The 27,889-nt window shown below is 43.9% G+C and overlaps 1 protein-coding gene across 3 annotated transcripts in view; it reads left to right on the forward strand.

Moving 5' to 3' along the window:
- Nucleotides 1-27,889, forward strand: part of PSMA4 (proteasome 20S subunit alpha 4) — a 583,478-nt gene that overhangs the window by 406,531 nt on the left and 149,058 nt on the right. For all 3 annotated transcript variants that reach the window (XM_044077245.1, XM_044077246.1, XM_044077248.1), the window contains one exon: nt 5,825-5,955. In XM_044077245.1, coding sequence (XP_043933180.1) covers nt 5,825-5,955 — 131 coding nt within the window. The remainder of the gene's footprint in view (nt 1-5,824; nt 5,956-27,889) is intronic.

Raw genomic sequence — 27,889 nt, forward strand, 5'->3', positions numbered from 1 at the left:
AACTATTCATTTGCCTACGTTTTATGCAGACCCCCAAAATAAAGGGGAAAAGATTTTGCACACTTTAGATGTACACAGGCAATTGCGTTATTATTTAAGCAGGACTAAGGGTTTTAGGCAGTCTCAGCAGTTGTTTGTTTCTTTTGCTTTGAGTTCACAGGGCAAGCCTGTGTCCAAACAAACTATTTCTAGGTGGATTGGCTTTTGCATTGCATTTTGTTATTCCCATCATGGCAAGGAGATTCCAGCTGGGATTAGGCCTCATTCCACTAGGGCTACTGCCACTTCAACAGCATTTCTAAGGGGGGTGGCAACTAAGGATATTTTGGAAGCAGCTACTTGGAGTTCAGTGCAGACTTTCTCTAAGCATTATCACCTTCCTATCTACTCTAAGTCTAGGGCTGGTTTTGCCACAGCTGTTTTGCAAGGCATGTTGTCAGCTCCTACTTCTTTATGATTTGCCAGCCTCCCTTACCTCTGCTTTGGGATTCTACCCAATAGTAAGGACTGCAGCAATGGGAAACGAAGAACATAGTACAGTTTTGTACCTACCATAAATGTAGATGTTCGAGGATTCCATTGCTGCAGTCCAATTTACCCTCCCTCCTTCCCCTCTGTGTTTAGGGGTGGTTGTGTAGGTGAGGTAACATGCTGATATTTTTGTATATAGTATTGTATATATTGTATATATTTTTGGTGCAGGTATTTTGAGCCTTGTCTTTTTAGGGTCTTCTGACATCTGGGGCAAGAAAAGACTGAGGATATGACGTCGGTCATGCGCATTAGTACCCTGACGTACTGACGTCAGTCTAATGCGCCCTGACCGACGTCAGCCTTATACTCTGGTATTCGGGCCGACTGGATGCGGACTATACCCCAATAGTAAGGACTGCAGCAATGGAATCCTCGAACATCTACATTTATGGTAGGTACAAAACTGTACTTTTTCTTCTGTGTCCTTTGCCCTTCGGTCGCTGACCTACCGGACCCATTTCACTAGGCGTCAAAGGGATCTCCTAAAGGAGCTAGGAGATACCCTCCAAGGCTCTGTAGCTGTGGGGATTTCGGACAAGGTAGTCTCCCAGCTCTCCACTCTAAACTCTGTGGTTAACTCCTCCATGCGACTTATTTTCTACACGGCCGATTGAGTGAGCAGAGCAGCGGGTACAGGAATTTCCTTAAGGAGACATTCCTGGATGTGCTTATGTGATTTCGCAGAACCCTTCAAGTCTTCCTTTACTAATGCCCCTTTTGATGGCTCGTCTTTGTTCGGGTCAAAGGTTAGAGACCCTAACCAGGTGCGAACAAGAGAGAAAAACTTTATCTGCCGTTGGAGTCTATTTCTCCCTGCCTACCAGACCTTATCCTAATGGCCAGAAGGGGGGGGGGGATATGTGGATGTTCATCGTGCATACAGCTGCAGTAATCACAGATGGGTTCTCTGCAGTCAGGCGGGTCCTCGGTCGGCCGAATTCCAAAGTCTAGGTCCGGCGTCGGTTGTTGTCGCTTTCTCTCCTGACGTCAGTGAGGCAGGGGTATATAAGACACAGCCGACGCCATTTTCTCCGGTCTTTTTTGCCGCACGGTGCCCGAAGCAGAAGCAGTTCGCAAGTGCCGGTCGGCCAGCTCCTGAATTTACGAAAAATTGGAAACCGAAGTCTTCATTAAAGCTAAGTACCCCATTGGGGAAACTTTTCTTGCCTCAGACCGATGTCAGAAAAAGTTAACAATTGTATTTCTTGTGGGAAGCAAATACCGCATAAGGATTTCCATTCCCTCTGCATACCTTGTTTAGGCCCAGACCATGACGTCTCGGGCTGTCGCTTTTGCGCTACTTTCAATAAACGCACTATTAAGCATCGGGCGGAGTTCGCCCAACACTTTTATGGTAAAGCCTTTGATTATAAAATGTCAGAGACTCCGACTACCGTTTTGTCCAAAAAATGCAAGGACAAGGACCGACACGCGCGGTCCGCGGTCCCCACCGACGCCACGCCAAAACCGGCTGCACATGGTCCAGTTCTCAGCGAGACGCCTATGCAGTCCCTGACTACCGACGACACTTTGGCGGTGTCTTCTGTAACCGAGACCACAGGTACCTCGGCCTACACCCAGACTACAACCACCGAAGCCACTGTGAGCGTTGAGCCTCCTAATGTGAACAGGTCCACTTCCATCCATGGGGTCTTTAGACCCTCATCTTCCTTTTCCATTAAGGCCTTTACTAAATCCAAATCAGCCAGGCATCCCAAGAGGCCTGTTGCACAGGGCCCATCTCCAGGCCCCATGCCTAAAAAGCAGATGCTTAAAATGGCTGAGGATTTAATTACTCTTATCAGGGGTTCCCAACCCCCTCCAGACAAGAGACCCAGAGTGGAGGAAGATTCTCCCTCTTCTGATCAGGGCTCCATTTTTTCAGAACATTCTGATGCAGAGGAACACTCTTTCTCCCCTTTTGAAGATTCTGATGCAGAGCAGTCCATTCCTTCTGTTTCTCCTCCTGAGGATTTTTCTTTTGGGGAAACCTTGCACACTTTGAGGGAACACTTCCATTGGGAAGGCCAAGACCTTTCTGATTCTAAGAAAAGACTTGGGGAATTTCTTTTGTTACCTCAACACAGACCTCTGGCGATACCTCCTGTCTTGGACATACTTGATGATGTTTATTCGGAGGCTTGCCTTAATCCGGATTCCCTGCCTCCTGCCCCAGTCAAGCCTGATAGGTACTACAGAGTTCCTAACTCTCACCAATTTCTTTACAAAAGCCATAATGCTGATCCTGAAACCATTTCTCAAGGCCCCAAGGGAATGAAGGCCTCTACTGCTAAGAATCCACTACCTTCCGAAAGAGAGTCAAGATCCTTAGAAAGGTGGGGGAAAAAGGTATATACCTCGGCCACCCTAGCCATGAGGGCCTTAAATTGTCATTTTCATATGCTTAAATATCAGCAGTTTCTGTTATCACAATTAAGAAATAAAATGTCTCAACCTGAACAACCAGATTTGAAGGAGTTGCAGGATATGATGCATAGTGCAGAACAAGTGGGTAAACACACCTTACAATGTGGCTATGATGCCCTAGAGGCCTCAAGTAGAGCTGCTGTTACAGCAGCTCTTGAGGAACAAATGGGAGACTCCAGAGGTAGACCTGTTTGCCTCCCCTCAAAACTACCAGTTGAAAAAGTACTGCACCAAAACTCCTCACTGTCAAGCTTGGAAAGTGGATGCCCTGTCCTTTACCTGGGAAGGCTTCTCTGTTTAGGCCTCCACCCCTCTGCCTCTCCCCTCGAAGGTCCTGCTAAAGATCAAACAGGACAAGACAAGGACAATTTCTGATTGCACTGGGATGGCCACGCCAGCACTGGTGTACCCCTGTTGCGCATTCTGACAGTGCTACAACCATGGCACCTGCCTCAGACTCCTTCCCTGCTGTCCCAGCAGGCGGGCCAGATTCTGCACCCTCAGCTTCAAACCTGGCTAGTTCCCTGAGCTCAACTCTAGCAACTCTCAGTAAGCTGGTGCTGGATGTCATTCTTGAGGCAAGGAGGCCTAGTACTAAAAAATCCTATTCAGAAAAGTGGAAAAGATACTGTTCCTGGAACAAGTATCAAGGGGGGAGGCACAACGGTGCCCAGCTTACCTTATATTCTAGATTATTTAACAGAAATGCTCCACAAGGGTCTATCTTTCTTGTCAATTAAGATTCATGCCTCAGCCATATCAGCACGTTACAGTACTGAGCCACCCGTCTTCTCTCATCCACTGCTAAAACAATACGTTAGAGGGGCCAAAATTTTAAGCCCCCCCCCCCCCAGGAGAGCTCCCACTACAGCCTGGGACCTAAACTTTGTGTTGGAGAAACTTACTCTTCCCCCCTTTGAACCAGTTGCTACAGCAGAGTTGAAATTTCTTTCTTGGAAAACAGCTTTACTTCTAGCCATCACTTCTGCAAGAAGAGTGTCTGAACTGCAGGCCCTTATGGCAGTGGAACCCATCATTATCTTCCATGCGGACAGGGTTTCCCTCAGGACTAATTCATCATTTATGCCCAAGGTGGTATCTAGTGTGGCTCTGAACCAGTCCATTCATTTGCCTACCTTTTTCCCTAATCCCCAGAATAAAGGGGAAAGGATATTGCATTCCCCGGATGTGCACAGACAGCTTAGATTCTGTCTGGACAGGACTAAGCCTCTCAGAAAATCTGACCAGCTGTTAGTCAGTTTTGCTGCAGGGGCAGAGGGGAAGGCTATTTCAAAGCAAACCATTTCCAAATGGATAGCACATTGCATCCATTTCTGCTACAAGCACCATGGAAAACCTCCCCCACAGGGGATAAGAACACATTCAACCAGGACTGCATCTACCTCTGCTGCTTTTCTCAGAGGAGTCCCTACCAGGGCTATTCTGGAAGCTGCAACCTAGAGCTGTGTACATACTTTCACCAAGCATTACCACATGCCTATCTTTTCTAAATCCAGAGCTGGATTTGCCACAGCAGTCTTACAGGGCCTTGTTGCTAGCCCTACTGCTCCTTAACTGCCTCCACCCTTCCTTAGCTTTGGGAATCAACCCAAATGTGATGACTATAACAGTGAAACACGAAGTACAGTTGTGTCTTCTCTTTCAGCTGTTCCCGTTAGGGGTTGCCACAGCAGATTATCTGTTTCCATTTCTTCCTGTCCTCTGCATATTGCTGTCACACCAACTACCTGCATGGCCTCTCTCACTGCATCCATAAACCTTATCTTAGGTCTTCCTCTTTTCCTCTTACCTGGCAGCTCCAGTTTGTACACTTAACATAAATGTAGATGTTAGAGTGTATTCACTGTTGCAGTCCTGGTTACCCTCCCTCCATCCTCCTGACATCTCTCTACTTTTTTGTTTGGCATACTTTATATCATGTGTATTTCCTTTTTGCTGGGGGTGTTCCATACCATGTAATTGCTTCCTATTGTGGGGCACCTGACATCTGGGGCAAGAAAAACTGATGTAATGACATCAGCTGCATGTTTTATACCCCTGCCGACCTGATGTCATAGAAGAAGCGACAGGATCCGACGCAGAAATCCCAAGACTCTGGTATTCAGGCCGGCTGAAGTCTACCTGCAGCCAGATAACCCAAATGTGATGACTGCAACAGTGAATACACTCGAACATCTACATTTATGGTAAGTGTACACAACTGTACTTTTTGAAACCACCCTGTTTTTCTATGAAGTGAATTAATTCTGTGTAAGTAAAAGTTGTAGAAATTGTTTTCCCAGTCCAGTGTCTTTATTAAAGCATAAGTGAAATTAAATTGGTAATCATGTGAAATGTTGGGTCCCACTAAAGCGAGTCCAGTAACACGGAAACTAAATGGTTGGGGAAAAAAAATGGACTTGCATACACTAACTCCAAGATAGCCATTTATCTGAATATTCCCTTTTCTCCAAGGTATGGTGATGCCGGATTTAGTATAGGTTAGTTTGGGGGCTGTGGCTTTCCCTCCATATTGGGGGGTTTAAAGGATTAGAGCGATGTTCCGAGTGTCGCTCTTCTCCTGCATTTCCAATTTTTCTTTTCTCTGCATGTGGACATTTCAAGTGCCGACATTTCCATAGGGTACCAAAATAATCTCTCTCTCTGCTTTTCGTGGACATATTTATTGTTTGAATGCATTACAAAAGTTAGTGCTCTGTGAGTTTCAAAACGTTTGATTTGATGGATAAGAAATCAAAGACTATTAGGTGCACATTGAGAAGGTATTGATTGTAGGTACTGCTACAAAATCTAGTATATGCATATACGAACTTTGACATAATCCCTTTTGTCTGTATTACAGGAAAGCGTCCATTTGGTGTATCTTTGCTGTACATTGGCTGGGATAAGCATTATGGGTTTCAGCTGTATCAGAGTGACCCCAGTGGAAATTACGGTGGCTGGAAAGCAACATGCATTGGCAATAATAGTGCTGTAAGTATTTTCAAGCAGCCTTTTTTTTTTTTTTTTTTTTTTTTTTTTTGGAGGGGGGTGAGCTTTGTGCCATGGTGGGACAGTGTCAGATGTAATGTGCAAATGTGACAAAAGCTTTTAGACCGCATCTGAGAAGGCCTCATGGGTCAGTATGGTGAGGACATTTTTTTGTATTGTAGTGATTTATCAGGTTTGGAATGGGGTAAAGTTGTTTATCCATAGTAAATAAATGCTTTCATCTCACACTGATTATATAGTGATGTAAATGAATAGATTAAATATTTTTGAACCGTGGTGGATACACTTAAGTGTTAGATTCTTCCTTTTCCAGTGCAGAGCAGAGCAAGAAGGAACAGGTACGGTGTTGCAGTACCCGGTAAAAAAAAAAAATAAAAAAATTGGTTAGGAAGAAAACATTATTTTAGTGGTACTGTAACATATGCCAGTGTCTTAGCTGTTGTGTTTTTGTACAGACAAAAAAATTTCAGTTGAATATGAAGTGACATTAAATTGATTACAAACATGAAATATGGAACATTTCTAAAATGTGTAGTGGAACATGAAAATGGCAAAATATTTAAAACTGTGGAGAATTTGCTATTAATTTTTTAAAGATAATATTAAAAGGCATGTAAAGTTGCATTTCTTGTGTGCAGTAATTTTATTAACTGCACATGATGATAGATTGAGTTCCCATTGTTTGGAATTTCTTACTACATTTTTTGGCGTAGCCCAAGCCCATCTGCTGATGTAACTAATTTAGTTCTTCTCAAATGTATGCTCTACATTATAAGTGATGTTCTTCGTGTTTCACTGTTGCAGTCATTACATTCTGGTAATCTGCTGGCAGGTTGCCCTCAGTCGGCCTGAATAACAAAGTCTTGGGTCCTGCTTTGGTTGCTGTCTCCTCTTACATGATGTCAGGTCGTCAGGGGTATAAAACATGCAGCCGACACCATTTTAATCAGTCTTTCTTGCCACGCGGTGCCTGAAGCAGAAGCAGTTCGCAAGTGCCGGTCGGCCGACTCCTGAAATTTTCGTTTTCAAGTTTCAGAACCGAAGTCTTCAAACTAAAGCTAAGTACCCCGTTGGGGAAACTTTTTCTTGCTCCTTACCAATGTCAGTAAAAGTTAATAATTGCATTACTTGTGGGAAGCAAATCCTCATAAGGATTTTCATTTGTACTGTATTCCTTGCCTAGGCCCTGATCACAAAGTGCCTTGCTGTCGTGCTAAATTTAACCAACGCACTATTAAGCGCCAGTATATTTTTGCTTCTAAATATTTTGGTTCAATATTTATCTACCCTGAAATGTTGTCTGTTAGCAATCTGACTACCGGAGTTCACAAAAAAACGCAAGGAAAAAGACAGAGACAAGACTGTCTAGGTCCAAAACCGACGACGAAGCTTCTCCTAAGCCAGTTGCCGGTTTGCCGGTACTCAATGAGGCGCTTTCGCAGCCCCTGATACCCGCTATTTTTGAGTCGCAGGCCTCTACTGAGACCCATTCGGAGTCCGGTATGCCGCGAGATTCGCAAAGTATTGAACCCGCGGATGTCTCTCCCTTGGATGGGTCCGGAGCCGCTGAGCAGGTACCGGCTTTTGAGGGTGTTTTCAGGCCTCAACATTTTTATATTAAACAGACGCCATCAACAAAAACAAGGTCAAAAACTACTTCTATGTCTAAAAAATTGACGCATGAGCCACGTGCTCAGGCCACTATGCCTAAAAAACAAATGATCCAAGTGGCTGAGGATTTAATTACGTTGATCAGGGGTTCCCAACCCCCCGCCTGCTAAGAGGCCTAGGCAAGGCACTGATTATGAATCTTCAGATCAGGCTTCCATTTCTTCTGATTCCTCTTCTGATCAGGAATTTTCTATTCCACCTTATGGGGCTTCTGATGCAGAGGAATCAATACCATCTGCATCTCCTCCTGAGGATTACTCTTTTGGAGAGACTTTGCATACTTTAAGGGAACATTTTTACTGGGAGAGTCAGGATTTCTCTGAATCAAAAAAAGAGGCTTAGGGATTTCCTCCTTCTTCCTCAGCATAGGCCTTTGGCAATACCTCTGGTATTAGACATTGTTGATGATGTGTTCTCGGAATCAAGCATGGCTCCTGATTCCCTGCCTCCAGCTTCTAGTAAGCCAGACAGATATTACAGGGTTCCTGACTCCCACAAATTTATTTTCAAAAATCCTGCTGCTGATCCTGAGACTATTTCTCAGGGTCCCAAGGGTGTTAAGGCTTCTACAGCCAAAAATCCTACTCCTTCTGATAGAGATTCCAGGGCGCTGGATAGATGGGGTAAGAAGGTTTATACGTCTGCAACCTTGGCAATCACGACTTTAAACTGTCAGTTTCATATGCTTAAATTTCAACAGCATGTTATGGGCTTATTGAAACAGAAAATGATGATTTCTGATTGTGTGGAAAATAGAGTTGCAGGAATTATTGCATTCAGCAGAACAGGTTGGAAAGCATACTTTGCAGTGTGGTTTTGATTCCTTGGAGAGGCCTCTTGCAGGGCCGTCGTAACTGGATCTGTGATAAGAAGGCATGCCTGGCTCAAGGTGCAAAATCTGCCTGATCATGTTAAAGCTAAATTGTTGGATGCCCCTTTACAGCACGATAGTCTGTTTGGTAATAAGGCAGAAGAGGTTTTAAAGAAAATGGAAGACAAATCTAAATCTATGCAAACTGTAAAAGATTTCTTGCAAGTGCAGCCACCCAGGTTCAGTAGGCACTGGCCTACTAATAATTGGTCCTTTCCTGTGTCCAACAGAGCTACTCAGGGCAAACCCAGGCACTCAAAAGGCTCCAGAATATCAATCACAGGCATCTTACAGGTCAAAGCAATGGGGGTGCCTCCACCTCCAAATCTGGAGGTAACAAAGCACAACCCTGCAGTAAGCAGTCTCAATGACTTTCCTCTGCCATCTCCAAGCACTTACCTTTTGGCAGCCCCCTTGGGGGGAAAACTAGCACTTCATGCTCAAAATTGGTGGTTAATTACCCAGGACAAGTGGGTATTAAACATAGCATCCCAGGGGTACAGATTTCATTTCCATACTTTGCCAATTCCAAATGGATGGCCAGATCTGCCACAAAACCAGTGGGCAGAGGCCCAGAAACAAGTCATGTCCCTCATGGATATGGGAGCTATTCAAGCGGTACCAGAAAAGGAAAAAAGACAAGGATTTTATTCAAGACTTTTCCTGGTACCCAGAAAAGACAAATCATGGTGTCCAATACTGGACTTAATGATTCTGAACACGTTCCTGGACATTCCAAAATTCAAAATGCTGACACTACAACAGCTACTGCCTATGCTAGGCAAGAATGCCTGGTTGGTAACTCTTGACTTAAGAGGCATACCTGCATATCCCAATAATGGAATCTTGCAGAAGATACCTCCGCTTCAAAGCAGGTTTTTTGCATTACCAATTCTCTGCACTGCCCTTTTGGCTTATCTATTGTCCCAGGGTCTTTACAAAGTGCCTGGCACCAGTAATTGCATTCTGCAGACAAGGAAACATTCAGATTTATCCTTATCTGGACGATTGTCTCACTCAGGCAGAGGACAAGGACACTCTTCTTCAACATCTGGCATATTGTAAAAAGGTTTCTAGCATGCCTAGGGTACACCATAAATGAAAAGAAATCACAACTGGTACCCTCTCAAATAATTGCATTCCTGGGTGCAAGCTTGAATACAACTGCTCAGATGGCTTACCTCACACCAGACAAACAACTGCAATTGACAGTATACTTCAAACAAATGGCAACAAAAACCCAGTTATCTGCAAGACAAATTCTGCAGGCTTTGGGGTTCATGGCATCCTGCATCCTACTGATTCCATATGCGAGACTGCATTTGTGGAAACTTCAGTGGTACCTAAAAAGCTTATGGAGTCAGCAACAAAAGGGAGGACAACAAAAGGAGGAAGCTACTACAAGATAGAGCAAAATCCTTGAAAGGTAAGACACCTTTGATCATTATAAGTCACCAAGGCCATTGATGAGGGAAAGGCAAGTCCATACAGCCTACCTCGACCTGGCAAAGGCCTTCGGCACAATACCCCACTCAGGTATCATCGAAAAACTCATCAGCTTGAATGTAAACCCATACATCACAAGATGGGTTGCAAACTGGCTAAGTGACAGAACCCACAGGGTCAGAGTTGCTGGAGCCATGTCAGACTCAAAGCCTGTCACAAGTGGTGCCCCACAGGGCTCAGTCCTGGGTCCACTCTTGTTCGGCATCTACTTTTCTGAAGTACAAGCAAACATAGGAGGGTTATGGCTGACAAAGTTTGCAGATGACTGCAAACTGGGCGCCATAGTCGAAAACACATCTGACACAGATATCCTTCAGAAGGGCCTCACAGAAACGGATAACTGGTGCCAGAGCCATGGCCTAAAGTTAAACGCCAAGAAATGCATAGTCATACCCTTCGGAAAAAACAAGGTTACCCCTAGCTACCATATAGGTGGCAATCCACTGAGCACAGAAGAAGTCATCAGGGATCTAGGGACCCAGGTTGACAGTAGCCTTCGCTTGACACTCATGTTGCTAAAGTAGTTAGGAAAACCTTCTACATTGCCCACCTGATCATGAAGGGATTCACATCTAGATCAAGGGAGGTCATCGTCCCCTGTACTCATCACTCATTAGACCTATGATTGAGTACAATGCCCCATTCGGAATGTATCTGACCCGACACCTGCAGCAGCTGGAAAGGCCCCAAAAGTTCCTCACCAAAAGGATAAAGGGTCTCAAAAATATGTCTTATGCTGCCCGACTGAAAGAACTCCAGCTCTATTCAGACTCATACCGCTTGCTCAGAGGTGACCTGTGCCTGACATATAAGGCCATGTCAAACCCAGATTTGATGAATATGCTTCACCTCAAAAAATCTAGATCCCTCAGAACCACAAGGGCGGGAGACTTAAACCTTGACATGGTTATTAATAGAACGTGCTGGAGGGACAGATTCATCACCCAGAGACTCCCTATGCTGTGGAACAAAATCCCGGTACATGTGAGGCAGAGCACCTCGCTGGCCTTGTTCAAGAGGAATCTTGACCAATGGATGGGAGATCGCAGATATACCCCAGGGATTACTTCAGTGTCACTGCTTGACAGAGGCACAGCAAAATAATAGGCATAGTTTTATTCAAACTAAAGGGGTGGCGAAAGCCACATAACTATGGGCTAGGCTTATAAATGCCCTTGGGCAGATAGCCTAGTATGAACCTATGAACCTATGAAGCACTGTCACAGCCTGGAAACCATGATTCCTCTCATTCCCTGCCTACAACAGGAGTTTCTTTGGTGGGCAGAGACATGTCACCAAAACAAGGGGCTGTCATTCACTCTACCCCCTGCCACCCAAACCCTAACTACAGACACTTCAGACTATGCTTGGGGGGCCCACCTGACAGGGAGATGCATTTAGGGCAAATGGAGCACAAACCAAATGCATCTGCATATCAACCAGAAAGAAATGCTAGCGGCTCAGAAAGCTCTGACAGTCTTCAAGGATTTACTTCATCCAGGACAACTATTGCTAAAGATGGACACCACCACAGTTATGTGGTACATAAGCAGGGGGGTACCCATTCCTACCCCCCTTTGCAGACTAGCCATGGCCTTGTGGAACACAGCCTTGAATACATCTTCAGGCTCAACTCCTGCCAGGAAAGCAAAATACTCTGGCAGACGACCTAAGCAGAAATCTTATGGACCCGCACGAATGGAAACTGGATCCACAAATCTGCAGCATGTTAACACAGAAATGGAGAAGCGCAGACATAGATCTATTTGCCTCTTCCCAAAACTATCAGTTGGACAAATTCTGCACAAGAACTCATCACAAAAAAGCATGGAAAGTGGATGCTCTGTCCTTCTGCTGGAAAAACCTATCAGTCTATGCCTTTTTCCCTCTGCCTGTACTCTCCAAGGTCTTACTAAAAGTCAGACAGGAAAAACCAAAAATGATTCTGATTGCTCTGGACTGGCCTTGCCAACACTGGTACCCGCTTCTAAGGAATATGTCACACCTTCCTCCATGGTACTTGCCTCAAACACCTCATCTATTTTCTCAGCAGAACTATCAAATTCTGCACACTCAGCCCCAAACTCTGACTCTTGCAGCATGGCTAATGAACTAATTATTCAAACCACATCTCTCCGTAAACCTGTGATGGATGTAATTTTGGAAGCCAGAAGGCCTAGTACTAGAAAATCTTATGCTGATAAATGGAAGAGATTCTGTGCTTGGAACCAAGCACAAGGAATAGACGCAGCAAAGCCCAATATTCCTCAGATTTTACAATACTTAACTGAGATGCTTGACAAGGGCCTATCTTTTTCTTCAATAAAAATCCATGCCTCTGCCATCTCGGCTCATTACAACCCAGATCCTCCCCTCTTTTCTCATCCACTGCTAAAACAGTATCTCAGAGGGGCCAAAAATTTAAGGCCTCCCAGGAGAGCGCCAACTCCTGCATGGGACCTCAATTTTGTGCTGGAAAAACTCACTCTGCCTTTTTTTGAACCAGCAGCTACTGCGGATATAAAATTTCTTTCTTGGAAGACAGCTTTTCTTTTGGCAATCACTTCAGCTAGAAGGGTTTCAGAACTACAGGCTCTCATGGCAGTGGAGCCTTTCATTATTTTTTACCAGGACAGGGTGGCCCTCAGGACCAATCCTTCTTTTATGCCTAAGGTGGTATTCAGTGTGGCTCTTAACCAGACCGTTCACCTGCCAACTGTTTTCCCAAATCCGCAGAACAAGGGGGAGCGGATTCTGCATTCATTGGATGTACACAGACAGCTAAGAATGTTCTTCGTGTTTCATTGTTGCAGTCATTACATTTTGGGTAATCTGCTGGCAGCTTGCCCTCAGTCGGCCTGAATTCCAAAGTCTCAGGTACTGTGTCGGTTGCTGTCTCCTCTTCTATGATGTCAGGGGGTATAAAACATGCAGCCGATGCCATTTTCTTTAGTCTTTCTTGCCGCGCGGTGCCCAAAGCAGAAGCATTTTGCAAGTGCTGGTCGGCCGACTACTGAAATATTTGCGTAGAGTTTCAGAACCGAAGTCTTCAATAAAGCTAAGTACCCCATTGGGGAAACTTTTTTCTTGCTTTTTACCAATGTCAGAAAAAGTTAATAATTGTATTACTTGTGGGAAGCAAGTACCTCATAAGGATTTCCATTTATACTGTATTCCTTGCCTAGGCCTTGATCACAACGTGCCTGGCTGTCGGTTTTGTGCTAGATTTAACCAACTCACTGTTAAGCGTCGGTATATTTTTGCATCCAAGTATTTTGGAAACAGATTTAACTACCCAGAGATATCGTCTGATAGCAATCCGACTCAAGGAGTACATAAAAATGCAAAGAAAAGGACAGAGAAAGGCAGTTGAGATCGAAAACCGACGACAAAGCTTCTCCTAAGCCAGTCGCCGGTACTCGGTGAGGCACTTTCGCAGCCCCTGATACCTGCTACCTTCGAGTCGCAGGCCTCTACCGACACCCAGGTGGAGTCCGGCATGCCGCAAGATACTCAAGGTATTGGACCAACGGATGTCTCTCCCTCTGATGGGCCCGGAGCCGCTGAGCAGGCACCGGCTTCTGAGGGTGTATTCAGACCTCAACATTTTTATATCAAACCGATGAAAGCTGCAAAACCAAAGGCAAAGACACCTTCTAAAACTATAAAAAACCGACGCCTGAGCCACGTGCACAGGCCTCTATGCCTAAAAAACAGATGATCAAAATGGCTGAAGACCTTATTACCTTGATCAGGGGTACCCATCCCCCTCTAGATAAGTGGCCTAGGCAAGACACTGACTTTGAATTTTCAGGTCAGGTTTCTATTTCTTCTGATTTCTCTTCTGATCAGGAATTATCTTTACCTCCCTATGAGGATTCTGATGCTGAGGAGTATTCCATCTGCATCTCCTCCTGAGGATGATTCATTTGGAGAAACCTTGCATACTTTGAGGGAGCATTTTCACTGGGAGAGTCAAGACTTCTCAGAATCAAAAAAGAGACTCAAGGATTTCCTCCTCCTCCCTCAGCACAAGCCTTTAGCCATTCCCCCTGTGTTAAAAATTGTGGATGTTGTTTTTTTGGAGTCAAGCCTGACCCCTGACTCTCTACCTCCGGCTCCCAGTAAGTCTGACAGGTATTACAGGGTCCCTGACTCTCATAAATTTTTATTTAGAAATCCTGCTGCTGATCCTGAAACTATTTCACAGGGCCCAGAGGGAGTTAAGGCCTCAACAGCAAAAAACCCTACCCCCTCTGACAGAGATTCAAGGGCGCTGGACAGATGGGGAAAAAAGGTTTATACGTCTGCAACCTTGGCAATCAGGACCTTAAACTGTCAATTTCATATGCTTAAGTACCAACAACATATTATGGGATTGCTGAAACAGAAGATTATGTTTATTTCAGAATATGCAGAAAATAAGGAATTGCAGGAATTATTGCATGCAGCTGAACAAGTTGGAAAGCATACTTTGCAATGTGGTTTTGATTCTTTAGAGGCCTCCTGCAGGGCCGCAGTTACTGGATCTGTGATTAGGAAGCATGCCTGGTTAAAGGAACAAAATTTGCCTGATCATGTTAAAGCATGATTCTCTGTTTGGTATTAAGGCAGAAGAGGTTTTAAAGAAAATGGAAGACAAAGCTAAGTCTGTGCAAACTGTTAAAGATTTCTTACAGGTGCAGCCATGTAGATTCAGTAGACACTGGCCTACAAAAAATTGTTTCAGACAGAGCTCAAAGGGGCAAATCCAGACGCCCTAAGGGTTCCAGGTACCAGGCTCATGACGCATACAGTTCAAAGCAATGGGGTGCGTCCACCTCCAAATCTGGAGGAGATAAAGCGCAAACCTACAGAAAGCAATCCCAATGACTTCCCTCTCCCTATACCAAGCAGTTATCTTTTGATAGCACCCATAGGGGGAAAATTAGCACTTTTTGCTCAAAATTGGCAGTTAATAACCCAGGACAAGTGGGTACTGAACATCGTATCACAGGGATACAGATTCCATTTCCACACTCTGCCAATGACAAATGGTTGGCCAGACGTGCCAAAAAACCAATGGGTAGAGGCTCAGAAACAGGTTACGTCCCTCATGGATATGGGGGCCATTCAGACAGTACCAGAACGGGGAAAAAGGACAAGGTTTTTACTCAAGACTGTTATTGGTACCCAGAAAGGACAAGGCCGGGCGGCCAGTACTGGATTTATCGATTTTGAACACATACCTGGACATTCCAAAATTCAAAATGCTCACTTTGCAACAACTTCTGCCCATGATGGGCAGGAATGCTTGGCTAGTGACTTTAGACTTAAGAGGCATACCTGCATGTCCCAATAAGACAGTCGTGCGGAAGATACCTCAGATTCAAGACTGGCTTAATGCATTGCCAATTCTCTGCACTGCCCTTTGGCTTATCTACTGTGCCCAGGGTCTTTACAAAGTGCCTGGCACAAGTAATTGCATTTTGCAGACAAAGAAGTATTCAAATATGTCTTTACTTGGACAACTGTCTCATTCAAGCATAGAACAAGGACACTCTTGTACGACACCTGGTATTTGTGAAAAGGCTGCTAGCATGCCTAGGGTACACAATAAATGAAAAGAAATCACAACTGGTACCCTCTCAAAAGATAACATTCCTGGGTGCAAGCTTGCATACAACTGCCCAGATGGCTTACCTCACGCCAGACAAACAAAGGCAACTGACTACTTACTTCAAACTGATGGCAACAAAAACCCAGTCTTCTGCAAGTTAAATTCTGCAGGCTCTGGGCTTCATGACATCCTGCATCCTACTGCTTCCATATGCAAGACCGCATTTGAGGAAACTTCAGTGGTACCTAAAAAGTTTATGGAGTCAACATTCACATAGTCTGGAAACAATGATTCCTCTCATCCCCTGCCTGCAACAGGAGTTTCTGTGGTGGGCAAAGGCCTGTCACCAAAACATGGGACGGCCCTTCACTCTACCCCCTGCCAGCCAAACCTTAACAAACATATGCATCAGATTATGCCTGGGGGGGCCGACATGGCAGGAAGATGCATTCAGGGCATATGGGCACCAAATCAAATGCATCTACATATCAACCAGAAAGAGATGCTAGCTGTTCAAAATGCCCTAACAGCCTTCAAGGGCTTACTTCATCCAGGACAACTACTGATAAAGACTGACAACACCACAGCCATGTGGTAGATAAACAAGCAAGGGAGCACACACACACTAATACCCCCTTTGCAGATTAGCCATGGCACTGTGGGACACAGCTTTGACCTACCAAATAAATCTTCAAGCTCAATTCCTGCCCGGAAAACAGAACACTGGCAGACGACTTAAGTAGAAACCTTATGGACCCTCACGAGTGGAAACTAAATCCACAAGTATTCAGCATAACAGAGAAATGGGGGAGCCCAGACATATATCTATTTGCCTCTCCTCAAAATTATCAATTGAAAAGATTTTGCACAGGGAGTTATCGCAGATAAGCATGGAAAGTGGACGCCCTATCCTTCAGTTGGAAAAACCTGTCAGTTTACACCTTTCCTCCTCTGCCTCTTCTACCCAAGGTCCTCCTAAAAGTCAGACAAGAGAAGCCAAAGATAATATTAATTGCCCCGGACTGGCCCCACCAATACTGGTACCCAGTCCTAAGGAACTTGTCTCAATACCCAGCTTGGACCTTGCCTCAAAGACGACAACTACTGTCCCAGCAAAACAATGAGATCCTGCACAATCAACTATAGACTCTAAACCTGGCAGCATGGCTTATCATGTAATCTTACGAAAGACACCTCTCAGTAAAGCTGAGATGGATGTCATTTTGGAAGCCAGAAGGCCTAGTACTAGAAAATCTTATGCTGACAAATGGAAGAGATTCTGTGCTTGGAATCAAGCACAAGGAACTGATACAGCAGAACCACATATTCCTCCGATATTACAATACTTAACTGAGATGCTTGACAAAGGCCTATCTTTCTCATCAGTCAAAATCCATGCCTCTGCCATTTTGGCTCATTACAATACAGAGCCACATCTTTTCTCATCCTTTACTAAAGCAGTATCTTAGAGGAGCCAAAAATCTGCGGCTTCCTAGAAGATCACCATTACCTGCATGGGACCTCAACTATGTGTTGGAAAAACTCACCCTGCCTCCATTTGAACCAGCCGCTACCACTGATATAAAGTTGTTATCATGGAAGACAGCTCTGCTACTAGCAATTACTTCAGCAAGAAGAGGTTCAGAAGTACAGGCCCTCCATGGCTGTAGAACCTTTTATCATATTTTACCCAGACAGGGTGCCACTGAGGAGAAATCCTACTTTTATGCTTATGGTGGTTTCCAGTGTGGCTCTTAACCAAACAGTTAATTTGCCAACTTTTTATCCAAATCCGCAGAACAAAGGGGAGAGAATTCTGCATTCCTTGGACGTGCACAGACAGCTAAGATTCTACTTGAGCAGGACAAAAGCTCTAAGAAAAACTGAGCAATTAGTAGTGTCATATGCTGCAGGATCAGAAAAGGCTATCTCAAAGCAGACAGTTTCAAAGTGGATAAGCCACTGCATCCGTTTCTGCTACTTACACCATGGTAAACCTGTGCCCAAGGGCATTAGGTCTCATTCCACCAGAGCTGCAGCTACTTCGGCAGCCTTTCTCAGAGGAGTACCAACCAAAGAATTCTAGAGGCTGCTACTTGGAGTTCTGTTTACACCTTTACAAAGCATTACCATTTGCCTCTACTCCTAAGTCCATGGCAGGCTTTGCCACTGCAGTGCTGTAGGGCCTTATAGCTGCACCTAATGTTGTTTAGCTCCAGCCTCCCAACCATAGCTTTGGGATTCTACCCAAATGTAATGACTGCAACAGTGAAACACTAAGAATATAGTACAGTTGTGTACACTTACCATAAATGTAGATGTTAGAGTGTATTCACTGTTGCAGTCCAGGTTACCCTCCCGCCATCCCCCTGCCATTCTGGAGTTGATCTTTCCTTCTGTATCTTCTACAACCCATGTGGTGTATTTGCTTGTAGATGAAGGTAAAGTTTATATTGATGTGTGTGTGTGTGTGTGTGTGTGTGTGTGTGTGTGTGTGTGTGTGTGTGTGTGTGTGTGTGTGTGTGTGTGTGTGTGTGTGTGTGTGTGTGTGTGTTATACCCCTGATGACCTGACGTCATGGAAGAGAAGACAGCAACCGACGCAGGACCCAAGACTTTGGAATTCAGGCCGACTGAGGGCAACCTGCTAGCAGATTACCAAAATGTAATGACTGCAACAGTCGATACACTCTAACATCTACATTTATGGTAAGTCTACACAACTGTACTTTCTACTTAAACAAATCTCTAAGAAAGTCTGAGCAACTACTGGTAGTATTTGCTGCAGGATCAGAGGGGAAGGCTGTATCAAAGCAGACTACTTCTAAATGGATAAGCCATTGCATTCGTTTCTGCTACTTGCACCATGGTAAACCTGTGCCCAAGGGGATCAGATCCTGTTCCACCAGGGCTGCCTCTACTTCCGCAGCTTTTCTCAGAGGGGTCCCTACCAGAGACATTCTGGAAGCTTGCTACTTGGAGCTCATTTAATACGTTCACAAAGCATTATCATTTACCTCTCCTCTCTAAATCCAGGGCAGGCTTTGCCACTGCAGTCCTGCAGGGCCTTATAGCTGCTCCTAATGCTGTTTAGTTACATCCTCCCATCCATAGCTTTGGGATTCTACCCAAATGTAATGACTGCAACAGTGAAACACGAAGAACATAGTACAGTTGTGTACACTTACCATAAATGTAGATGTTCGAGTGTATTCACTGTTGCAGTCCGGGTTACCCACCCACCAGCCCTCTTTTCTATACCTTTTCTTTCCTTCACTATACTCAAAAGCCTTTGTGGTGTATTTGCTTTTAGTTGAAGGTAAATTTTATGTTTCTAAAGTGCATTTATATATTTACGGTTTATACATATATTTTTTTTGCTCCCATTTGGGGGGCATCTGACATCTGGGGCAAGAAAAACTGATTTAAAATGGCGTCGGCTGCATGTTTTATACCCCCGACGACATGACCTCATGGAAGAGGAGATAGCAACTGACGCAGGACCCAAGACTTTATTCAGGCCAACTGAGGGCAACCTGCCAGCAGATTACCCAAGTGTAATGACTGCAACAATGAATACACTCAAACATCTACATTTATGGTAAGTGTACACAACTGTACTTTCTCATTCTCATGCAGCATATAGCAGTCCAGTTCATTCTGCCACTTTGTAAAGACAGAAAAGCTTATGTTCTTTTCTGTTTTTATGCTTTCATGAGTTCAGTTTTCTAAAGCAATCTCAGATTTTGTTCTTTTAATTTTAGTGTAAGTTTGTTTGTTTTATTGCAGACTGTTATGGTAGTTCTTTTAAGAACATAAAACTATGAAAGTGTTTCAGATCACCACTAACCTAAAATTCAAAACTCAGAAAAAACACTGGAAGAAGGTTATACATTGTAAGTACTGTTTATTCAAGCCACCAGTTAGCTCTTTTGAAAGTCACTTAACTTCAGATTCTAAAAACCTGTTACTGTACTAACACTTAAATATTGATTGTAAAACAAAGTCGCAGAACATTCAAAAACATACTGTATTAATTGTGTAGGGGAAGAATTAAGCCATTTCTATTCCTCTGATTGCTTGTAATTTTTTGCTTTCGGCTAGTCAGTTAAAATTGTTTGTAATTCATAAGTGTTCTAAGTTGCTCATGTTTGAGTGGCCTTGTGCTCATTTGCTCAGATTTCAGCAAACATGCTGTTGAGTAAGCCTGCTCTAAACATCTGATTTGACTTTCTATCAGCCTAGAAACACGTAGGATTAGTACTTTTGCATTTTGTACCCATTTACTGAAATAATTCTGCAGTTATATTTAGCATTTATTGTGATCTGAGACAGAATTGCTTTGTTGCCTTCGATTGGTAGTGGAACCTTAATTTGTGCTGTTTTGCTTTTGGCCATTGGGCTTGTTTGAATTTTTTGTATTCCCTTGTCATTATAAGTTTCTTGCATTTGTGTGCCATTGTTTATAGTGCGGCAGCATTTAACACTGCACCGCATAGAGCCAGGTACTTAAGACCTCAGTTATCTGTATTTCCTTCTTAATGTACCTAATAATCAGTAGTTGCACACAGAGCACCATGTTTGCATGGCTCAGTCTTCCTCATGTGTTGATTTGCCTTGTTCGTTTTTAGACAGACAGTACTTTATTCAAGTAACTCCAGATTTCGTAGGCTCTATCTTGTCCCCCAGTGATAATTGGAGCCGTGGAGTTGTACTTTCAACTCTCTCTGTAGGCAGCTTGTTCAAATTGGGTATCCTGAGATAATGTAGCAATTGTCCTGTGTTTGCTGACAGCCATACTACTAAAACAGTCTGCCACAGTGTATGAGAGATGTTATAAATCGTTGTTGGAGTCAAAGCCGTCATTACAAATAAAAAGCAGGTTGCCAGCACCACACTAACCGGTTTCAAGTACCTCAGACCAAACATAGTCCTATATATGCTGATAGTCTTAGAAGTAACCTATCTAAAGAACAGAGGCCTCCTAAATGTAACTTGAAAACATTTACCCTCAGCAAGCTCACAAACACACTCATATCTCAGGCAGCACCCACTAAGAAATGTACACTCGAGTAACAAAGACTCTGGAAAAGCCCATAAGGCAAACCACCACACATGCCAATGTCCTCCACATGGGTGACTCCATAGTACACATACTGATGCACCAAACACCAGTCTGTGCAAAGAAAGAGAGTGACTGTCAGTTATCCATCAGGCACCAGGATTCACCACATCACACAAGCTCTCCTGTCCCTGTACCATAAGTACATATATGATACAATCCATGTACATGTGGGTGTAAATGACATGAGACATCCTTGCCTGGACTGTATGAAGAGAGATACAGTAGAGCTCTTGGAATATGTATCTGAGGCAAGTGTAAACCTTGCCTTGGGCAGTATCCTACCATCACCAATAATGATGACACAGTATGAACAAAAGATAATACACTTTTAACAGTTTACTTTGATTCTGCTGTCATTCTAAGGGGGTACGATACATATATATTTATTTATATGTATAGATATAGATATATATATACATTAGATGTGTGGATGTGTGTGTGTGTGTGTGTGTGTGTGTAAATATATATGTATATACAATCAGCCTGGGAACAGATGGTAGGTAGTCCAAACTGCTTTGCCAGAGATGGTCTGCACCCCCAGGCTTCCGTATATTAGCTAAGACATTCTCCATCCCCATGGTGCCTATTTTAGAGAAAGTCGGTGTTGTAAAGCTTCCAGCATAACTAAACAGAATCAGCAGAATATTAAGGTATTGCTGCTCTACCCTAGTAGTGTTAAACTCCACACCCTACAACTGCTGCTTACCCTGGAAAGCACAATTATATGCATAGTCAGAGACCTAGTTCGAGACCAGTGAAAGCATCAGTGGTAAGCTTCAAAGCATATCACTCCTACAGACCCACAGAATTAGAACTGTAGGTATTAAAGATGAAGGTGTCTTTATAATCTTAAACAAAAATATCTCCAGACTCATTAGACAAGATAATGAGCTGAAACTCATCCATGTCCAGCTAACTATAAGGAGAATCCTTTAGCATCTTAGTTAACTGCAGGACCCATTCTGTGTATTCCCCTCATACCATACCTCCTACCCAAGTTATGGAATCCCAGTATATTAAGCCAGACTCTCTTCCCCTGGGAGACATGGTCAGTCTCACCATCAACTGGGAGACTTATGCATCCTCAAGCATGTATGCCCAGAGATTTCTGTATTTCATAAATACAAACTTTCTTGACCATCTAGTCCATACCTCGACCAGGGAGATAAAATCCTGGACTTGATCTTTAACAGAGTGGGACATCTCTGCTCCCCCACCTACTGTAACCACCTCCCTGGTCGTATCAGACCACAAGTCAGTCACATTCACCTTAAGACTGAAGCCAGAAACATCCTCTAGTACCTCATTATTCAGAGACTTTGCAAAGGCTAATCTACTAAAACTGAATGAAGTCCCAACCAAGTTCAAAAACCTCTTCCATCTCGATGTTCCCACAGTTTATGGAATCCTTTACTGACAAGGTCTGTGCATGCATAAATAGTTACTTCTGTCCCCTCAAAATTAAATACAATGCCAAATTCAAAAGTAAACCCCCATGGTGGAATACTAAGATAAACAAACTCTATAACAAACTAAAAATAATTCATTGCAAGAAAAATTAATTTTAACTTTCAAGAAGCCAAAATGCTCTTACTAAACTAAATAAAGAACTCTTGATCATAATTAAATCAACCAATGCCAGATAAGAGCTCAAAATAGCCACTCAGTTAAAAGATAACCACAAAGCCATCTTTAACTATGTTAGGTACCTCAGAAACAGTGCCCAGCACTTTGCAGAGATAATAGTAAATGATGCATCACATACTCAGATCCAGAAGACATAGCCATTCTGCTACTAGACATATCTCCAACTTCACTCCCCTCCAGTATTTTGAGATCAAATACCTACACTTACCCCTCTCTTTCTTAGATTTTCCAAGAACAGATTATTCAAGGCACTAAGACCAAGACCACTACATCTGTGAGGCCAGATGACATACTTGGCTGCCTACTGACCAGCCTGAAACATGATTCATCAACCCCCCCCCCCCCACACACACACACACACAGAGGCAATTCAGCATTTGATTGAAAACGGGCTTTGTGTTGAATTAATGCAGGAATTCCTTTACACAGAAGCTAGGCTCCAGTGGACCCGGGTAATATCAGATGCACAGTCCTGACTAGGCTAATATGTAAAGCTATGAACTGGATTGTTATGAAACTAATAAATAGGAATGTAGCTGAGCTACAGACTCTAGACCCAACCCAGCTTGGATTTGCCAAGGGCAGGTCCTGACAATTTAACTTCTTCGAAAAAGACATTGAACCATTTGATGAGGGCAGATCAGTGCACACTGCCTATTTGGACCTTGCAAAGGCATTCAACACTTTCCCACAGTCTTAGAGAAACTCTCCAAACTAAACATTAGCACCTGTGTAGCTGATTGGATAGCAGATGACTCAAAAATAAAACACAGGAAGTCAGGGTGCGTAGCTCTACTTCCTCCAGAAAAACAGTCACTAGTAGAATGCCCCATGGTTCACTGCTTGAGCCACTTATTTTTGGCATTTACTTATCAGAGGTTATAGCTAATGTAAAAGGATCATAGCTGACAGTTGCAGATGATTGCAAACTTGGTGCCGTCATAAACTCCCTAGAGGATAACTAGGCTCCTACAAGAGGAGCTATCCAAAACAAATAGTTATTGCCAAAATCACAGACTGAAACTAAATGACAAGAAGTTTATAATCGTATCCTTCAGCAAGCATGTCTCCTTTTGTTAATAGGTTGGTACTAGGCTGTCGGCCCTAGGGCCTGTACAAGCCTAGCCATAACAATTCCCTGGCTATTTCTTCCCACAATATTTACTTCCCTGGACCCCTGTCTAGCAGGGCGACTGACGTGATCCCTGGGGTAAATTTCCTATCTTCTGTCCAGTCGTCAAAGTTCCTTTTGAAGAGGGCCAAGGAGGCGCTCTGCTTGACATGTATGGGCAGTCTATTCCAGAGTATGGGGAGTCTCTGGGTCAGGAACATATCCCTCCAGCATGTTTTGTTCATTGTGATGACAAGGTTTAGGTCCCTGGAGCATGTGGCTCTGATGGATTGGGATTTCATGTCCAACAGCTCTGGGTATGACATGGCCCTGTATGTTAAGCAGAGATCTCCTCTGAGTAGACTATATGTGAGAGAGTATAGCTGGAGTTTTTTTAGTCGGTCAGTATAGGGCATCTGCTTTAGGCCTGTGATTCTTTTAGTGAAGTGTTTCTGCGGCCTTTCCAGTTGTTGCAGATGTCTTGTGAAGTCCATACCAAATGGGGCGTTTTACTCTGATGGGGTCTAATGAGGGATGAGTACAGTGGGACAATGACCTCCTTTTATCTGGATGAAAAGCCCTTAGTGATGAAGTGTCACATAGAAGGATTTCCTGACTGTTGTGGTGATGTGGTTATCGAAGGTGAGATCACTGTCCACCTGTGTTCTTAAGTCTCTTACACACTTTCGGTGTTTAGTGTACTGCCACCTATGTGGTAATGCATGGGTACATGGTTTTTCCCAAAGGGGATAACTATACACTTCTTGGTATTGAGCTTGAGCCCATGGCTCTGGCACCAAGCATCTGTTTCTGTAAGGCCCTTTTGTAGAATGTCCACATCATTTGGGGATTCAATAATGGCTCCCAGTTTGCAGACATCTGCAAACTTTGTTAGCCAGAGTCCCTTAGTGTTGGCCTGTACTTCAGAGAAGTAGATGCCAAACAAGAGCGGTCCCAGGACTGAACCCTGAGGTACTCCACTTGTCACTTGTCTGGAGCTGGATTTGGAGTCGGCTACTTTTACAGTGTGAGTTCCGTCAGTAAGCCAGTTGGCAACCCATCGAGTGACGTAGGGATTTATGCCCAGCTTAGTAAGTTTATCTATGATTCCAGAGTTGGGGGATGGTGTTGAAGGCCTTTGCGAGGTCCAAATATTCTGTGTGGACTGCCTTACCCTCATCCACGGCTGTGGAGACTGATTCGAAGAAGTCCATCAGGTTCAGGAGACACGATCGGCCCTTCACGAACCCAGATTGGGTGGGGTCCAGTGTTTGAAGGTTGCCATTGTCTTTGTTTATAAGTTCCATGATAATACGTTCCATGACCTTGCAGATCAGGCTCATCAGACTGATGGGACGGTAGTTCCCAGGATCCAAGGTAGATCCCCCCCTTGTGGAGTGGATTAACTGTAGCTGTGCGCCACTCAATTGGCACGAAGCCTGAAGTGAGGCTGTGATTAAACATGGCACTTAGGTGAGGTGCCAGTTCATTTTGAAGTTTATGTAGTACACAGCCTGGGATGTCGTCTGCTCCCATGGATGCTGTATTCCTAGCTTTGGCGAGCGTGTTTTTTTACCTGTGTGGCTCTGATTACTGGAATTTGTCAATCTTTTGGTATTGAGATGGGCCCTTTAGGGGGTGAGAGGGGGGAGTGAAGTTGGCACTGAATTGATCTGCCAGGATATTGGCAATGTCCATGGGATCAGTATGTTTAATGCCATTCTGTTGTAGCTCAGAGCAGATCTGAGCATTGTTATTTAGATTCTTGACATAGCTATAGAATGCGTTGTTGATGCTTTTGGAATATTTGGCAATTTTATTTTCGTAACTAGCTTTGGAGGATTTTATGAGGGATCTCAGCTTCTTACTTAGGCTGGTAAGGGAGTTTTTTGCATCCTGGGATCTTCCTCTTTTCTGCGACAGTTTCTTCCTTCTGTTGTATAGTTTGTATTTTGTAATAATGTAGCAGTCACATTAACCCCCCCCACCCCAGAAATCAATTCTGTAGTTTTTTGCGTACCTCTGTTGACAATGATATGTTCCCATTCCCACATCTAGTACTTTAAGGACGTCCTTTTTCATCACGCAGCTTATATCTAAAGGTATAATTCCCAGACTGAGGGAAGTAATAGTTCCTCTGTACATGACATTCATTACAAAATACTTGTTGCAGCTGGAAAGACCATAGTGCTTCCACACTTAGGTTCATAGGTAGGTACTAGGCTATTGGCCCTAGGGCCAGCCAAATGGTACCCTGGCTTCTGCCACCCAAGAAAATTATTTTCCTGTGCCCCTGTCAAGCAGAGCCACAGAAGTGATCCCGGGGTGAATTTCCCATCTCCCATCCAATCATCAAGATTTTTCTTGAAGAGTGCTAATGAGGAGCTTTGTTTGATATAGATGGATAGTTTGTTCCAGATAGTTTGTTCCAGAGTATGGGAAGTCTCTAGGACAGGAATCTATCCCTCCAGCATGTTCTGTTTATTGTGGTGACAAGGTTTAGGACCCTAGAGCATGTAGCTCAGAGGTTTAGGTCTCTAGAGTGTGTAGCTCGGAGGGATTGGGATTTCTTTAAGTGGAGCATGTCCAACAGCTCTGTGTTTGACTTAGCTTTGTATGTTAGGCAGAGATCGCCTCTGAGTAGGAGATATACGACAGAGTAAAGCTGGGGTTTTTTTGAGACGGTCTGCATAGGGCATCTGTTTGAGGCTGGTAATCCTCTTTGTGAGGTATTTCTGTGGCCTTTCCAGTTGTAGATGTCTTGTGAGGTAAGGGGCGTTGTACTGTATAATGGGTCTAATGATTGATGAGTAGAGGGGAACAATGACCTCTTTTTTTTCCTGGATGAGAAACCTTTTGTGATGAGGTGTGCCACGTAGAAGGATTTCCTGACTACTATGGCAATGTGATTATCAAAGGAGAGACTACTGTCCACCTGTGTCCCAAGGTCTCTTATCACACTTTCGGTGTTAACTAGACTACCGCCTATCTTGGTAGTTCATGGCTACAGAGTTTTTACCAAAAGGGATGACAGTGCACTTTTTGGCATTGAGTTTGAGGCCATGGCTTTTACACCAGGCATCTGTCTCAATGAGGCCCTTTTGTAGGATGTCCACATCATTAGAAGTTTTGATTAAGGCTCCTAGTTTGCAGTCATCTGCAAACTTTGTTAGCCAAAGACCTTCTGTGTTAGCCTGTACTTCAGAGAAGTAGATACCAAACAGGAGAGGACCTAGGACTAAACCCTGTGGTACTCCACTTGTCACTGTTCTGAAGGTGGATTTAGAGTCTGCTACTTTCACAGTGTGGGTTCTGTCAGTGAGCCAGTTGGCAACCCATCCTGTGTAATAGGGATTTATACCTAGTTTAGTGAGTTTATCTATAATTCCAGAGTGGGGGATGGTGTCAAAAGCCTTTGCGAGATCTAGATAGGCTGTGTGAACCACCTTACCCTCATCTACAGCTTTGGTGACTGCTTCAAAGAAGTCTATCTGGTTTAGGAGACATGATCTGCCTTTTACAAACCCGAACTGGGTAGGGTCCAGAGTTTGGAGATTACCAGTGTCATTGTTTATAAGTTCCATGACGATACGTCACATAGCCTTGCAAACCAGGCTTGTCAGGCTAATGGGCCGGTAGTTCCCGGGGTCCGTGGTGGCTCCCCCTTTGTGGAGTGGGATAACCATTGCTGTGCTCCATTTACTGGGCACAAAGCCTGAGGTGAGGCTATGATTGAACATGGTACTTAGGTGGGGTGCCAGTTTGTTCTGTAGTTGATGTAGAATGCAGCCTGGGATGTTGTCCGGTCCCATGGATGCTGTGTTCTTGGCTTTGGAGAGTGTTTTTTTACCTGTCTAGACATGATTACAGGAACTTTGCATTCTTCCGGTATAGAGATGGGCCCTTTAGGGGAGAGAGGGGTAAAGTTAGTACTTAACCTATCTGCCAGGATGTTGCAATATCAGTTGGTTCTGTATATTTAGTGCCATTGTGCTGTAACTCAGAGCAGATCTGAGTGTTGCCATTGAGATTCTTGACATAGTTATAGAAGGCTTTGTGGTTGTCTTTAGAATCAAGTGTCGATTTTGTTTTCATAACTAGCTTTGAAGGTTTTTTTGAGGGATCTCAGCTTCTTACTGAGGCTGACCACGGAGTTCCTCCAGTCATGGGATTTTACTCTCTTTTTGCAACAGTTTCTTTCTTCTGTTGTAGAGTTTGACAGGGGACCACCAGATTGGCTTCCTTTTTTGGAGGATAGCATCTTGGTTCTGGTAGGGATTGCATGATTCATGCACTCGTGTAAGTGCTTATAAAGTGCAATTGTATAGGATTCAGCAGTCGTACCTCTATTGTCTGTTAGCATGGGTGTCGTGAAGTTTGCCACTTC

Source organism: Protopterus annectens, chromosome 7.part0 (assembly GCF_019279795.1).
Source record: "Protopterus annectens isolate FY-2018-M chromosome 7.part0, PAN1.0, whole genome shotgun sequence".
NCBI classification, from domain to species: Eukaryota; Metazoa; Chordata; order Ceratodontiformes; family Protopteridae; genus Protopterus; species Protopterus annectens.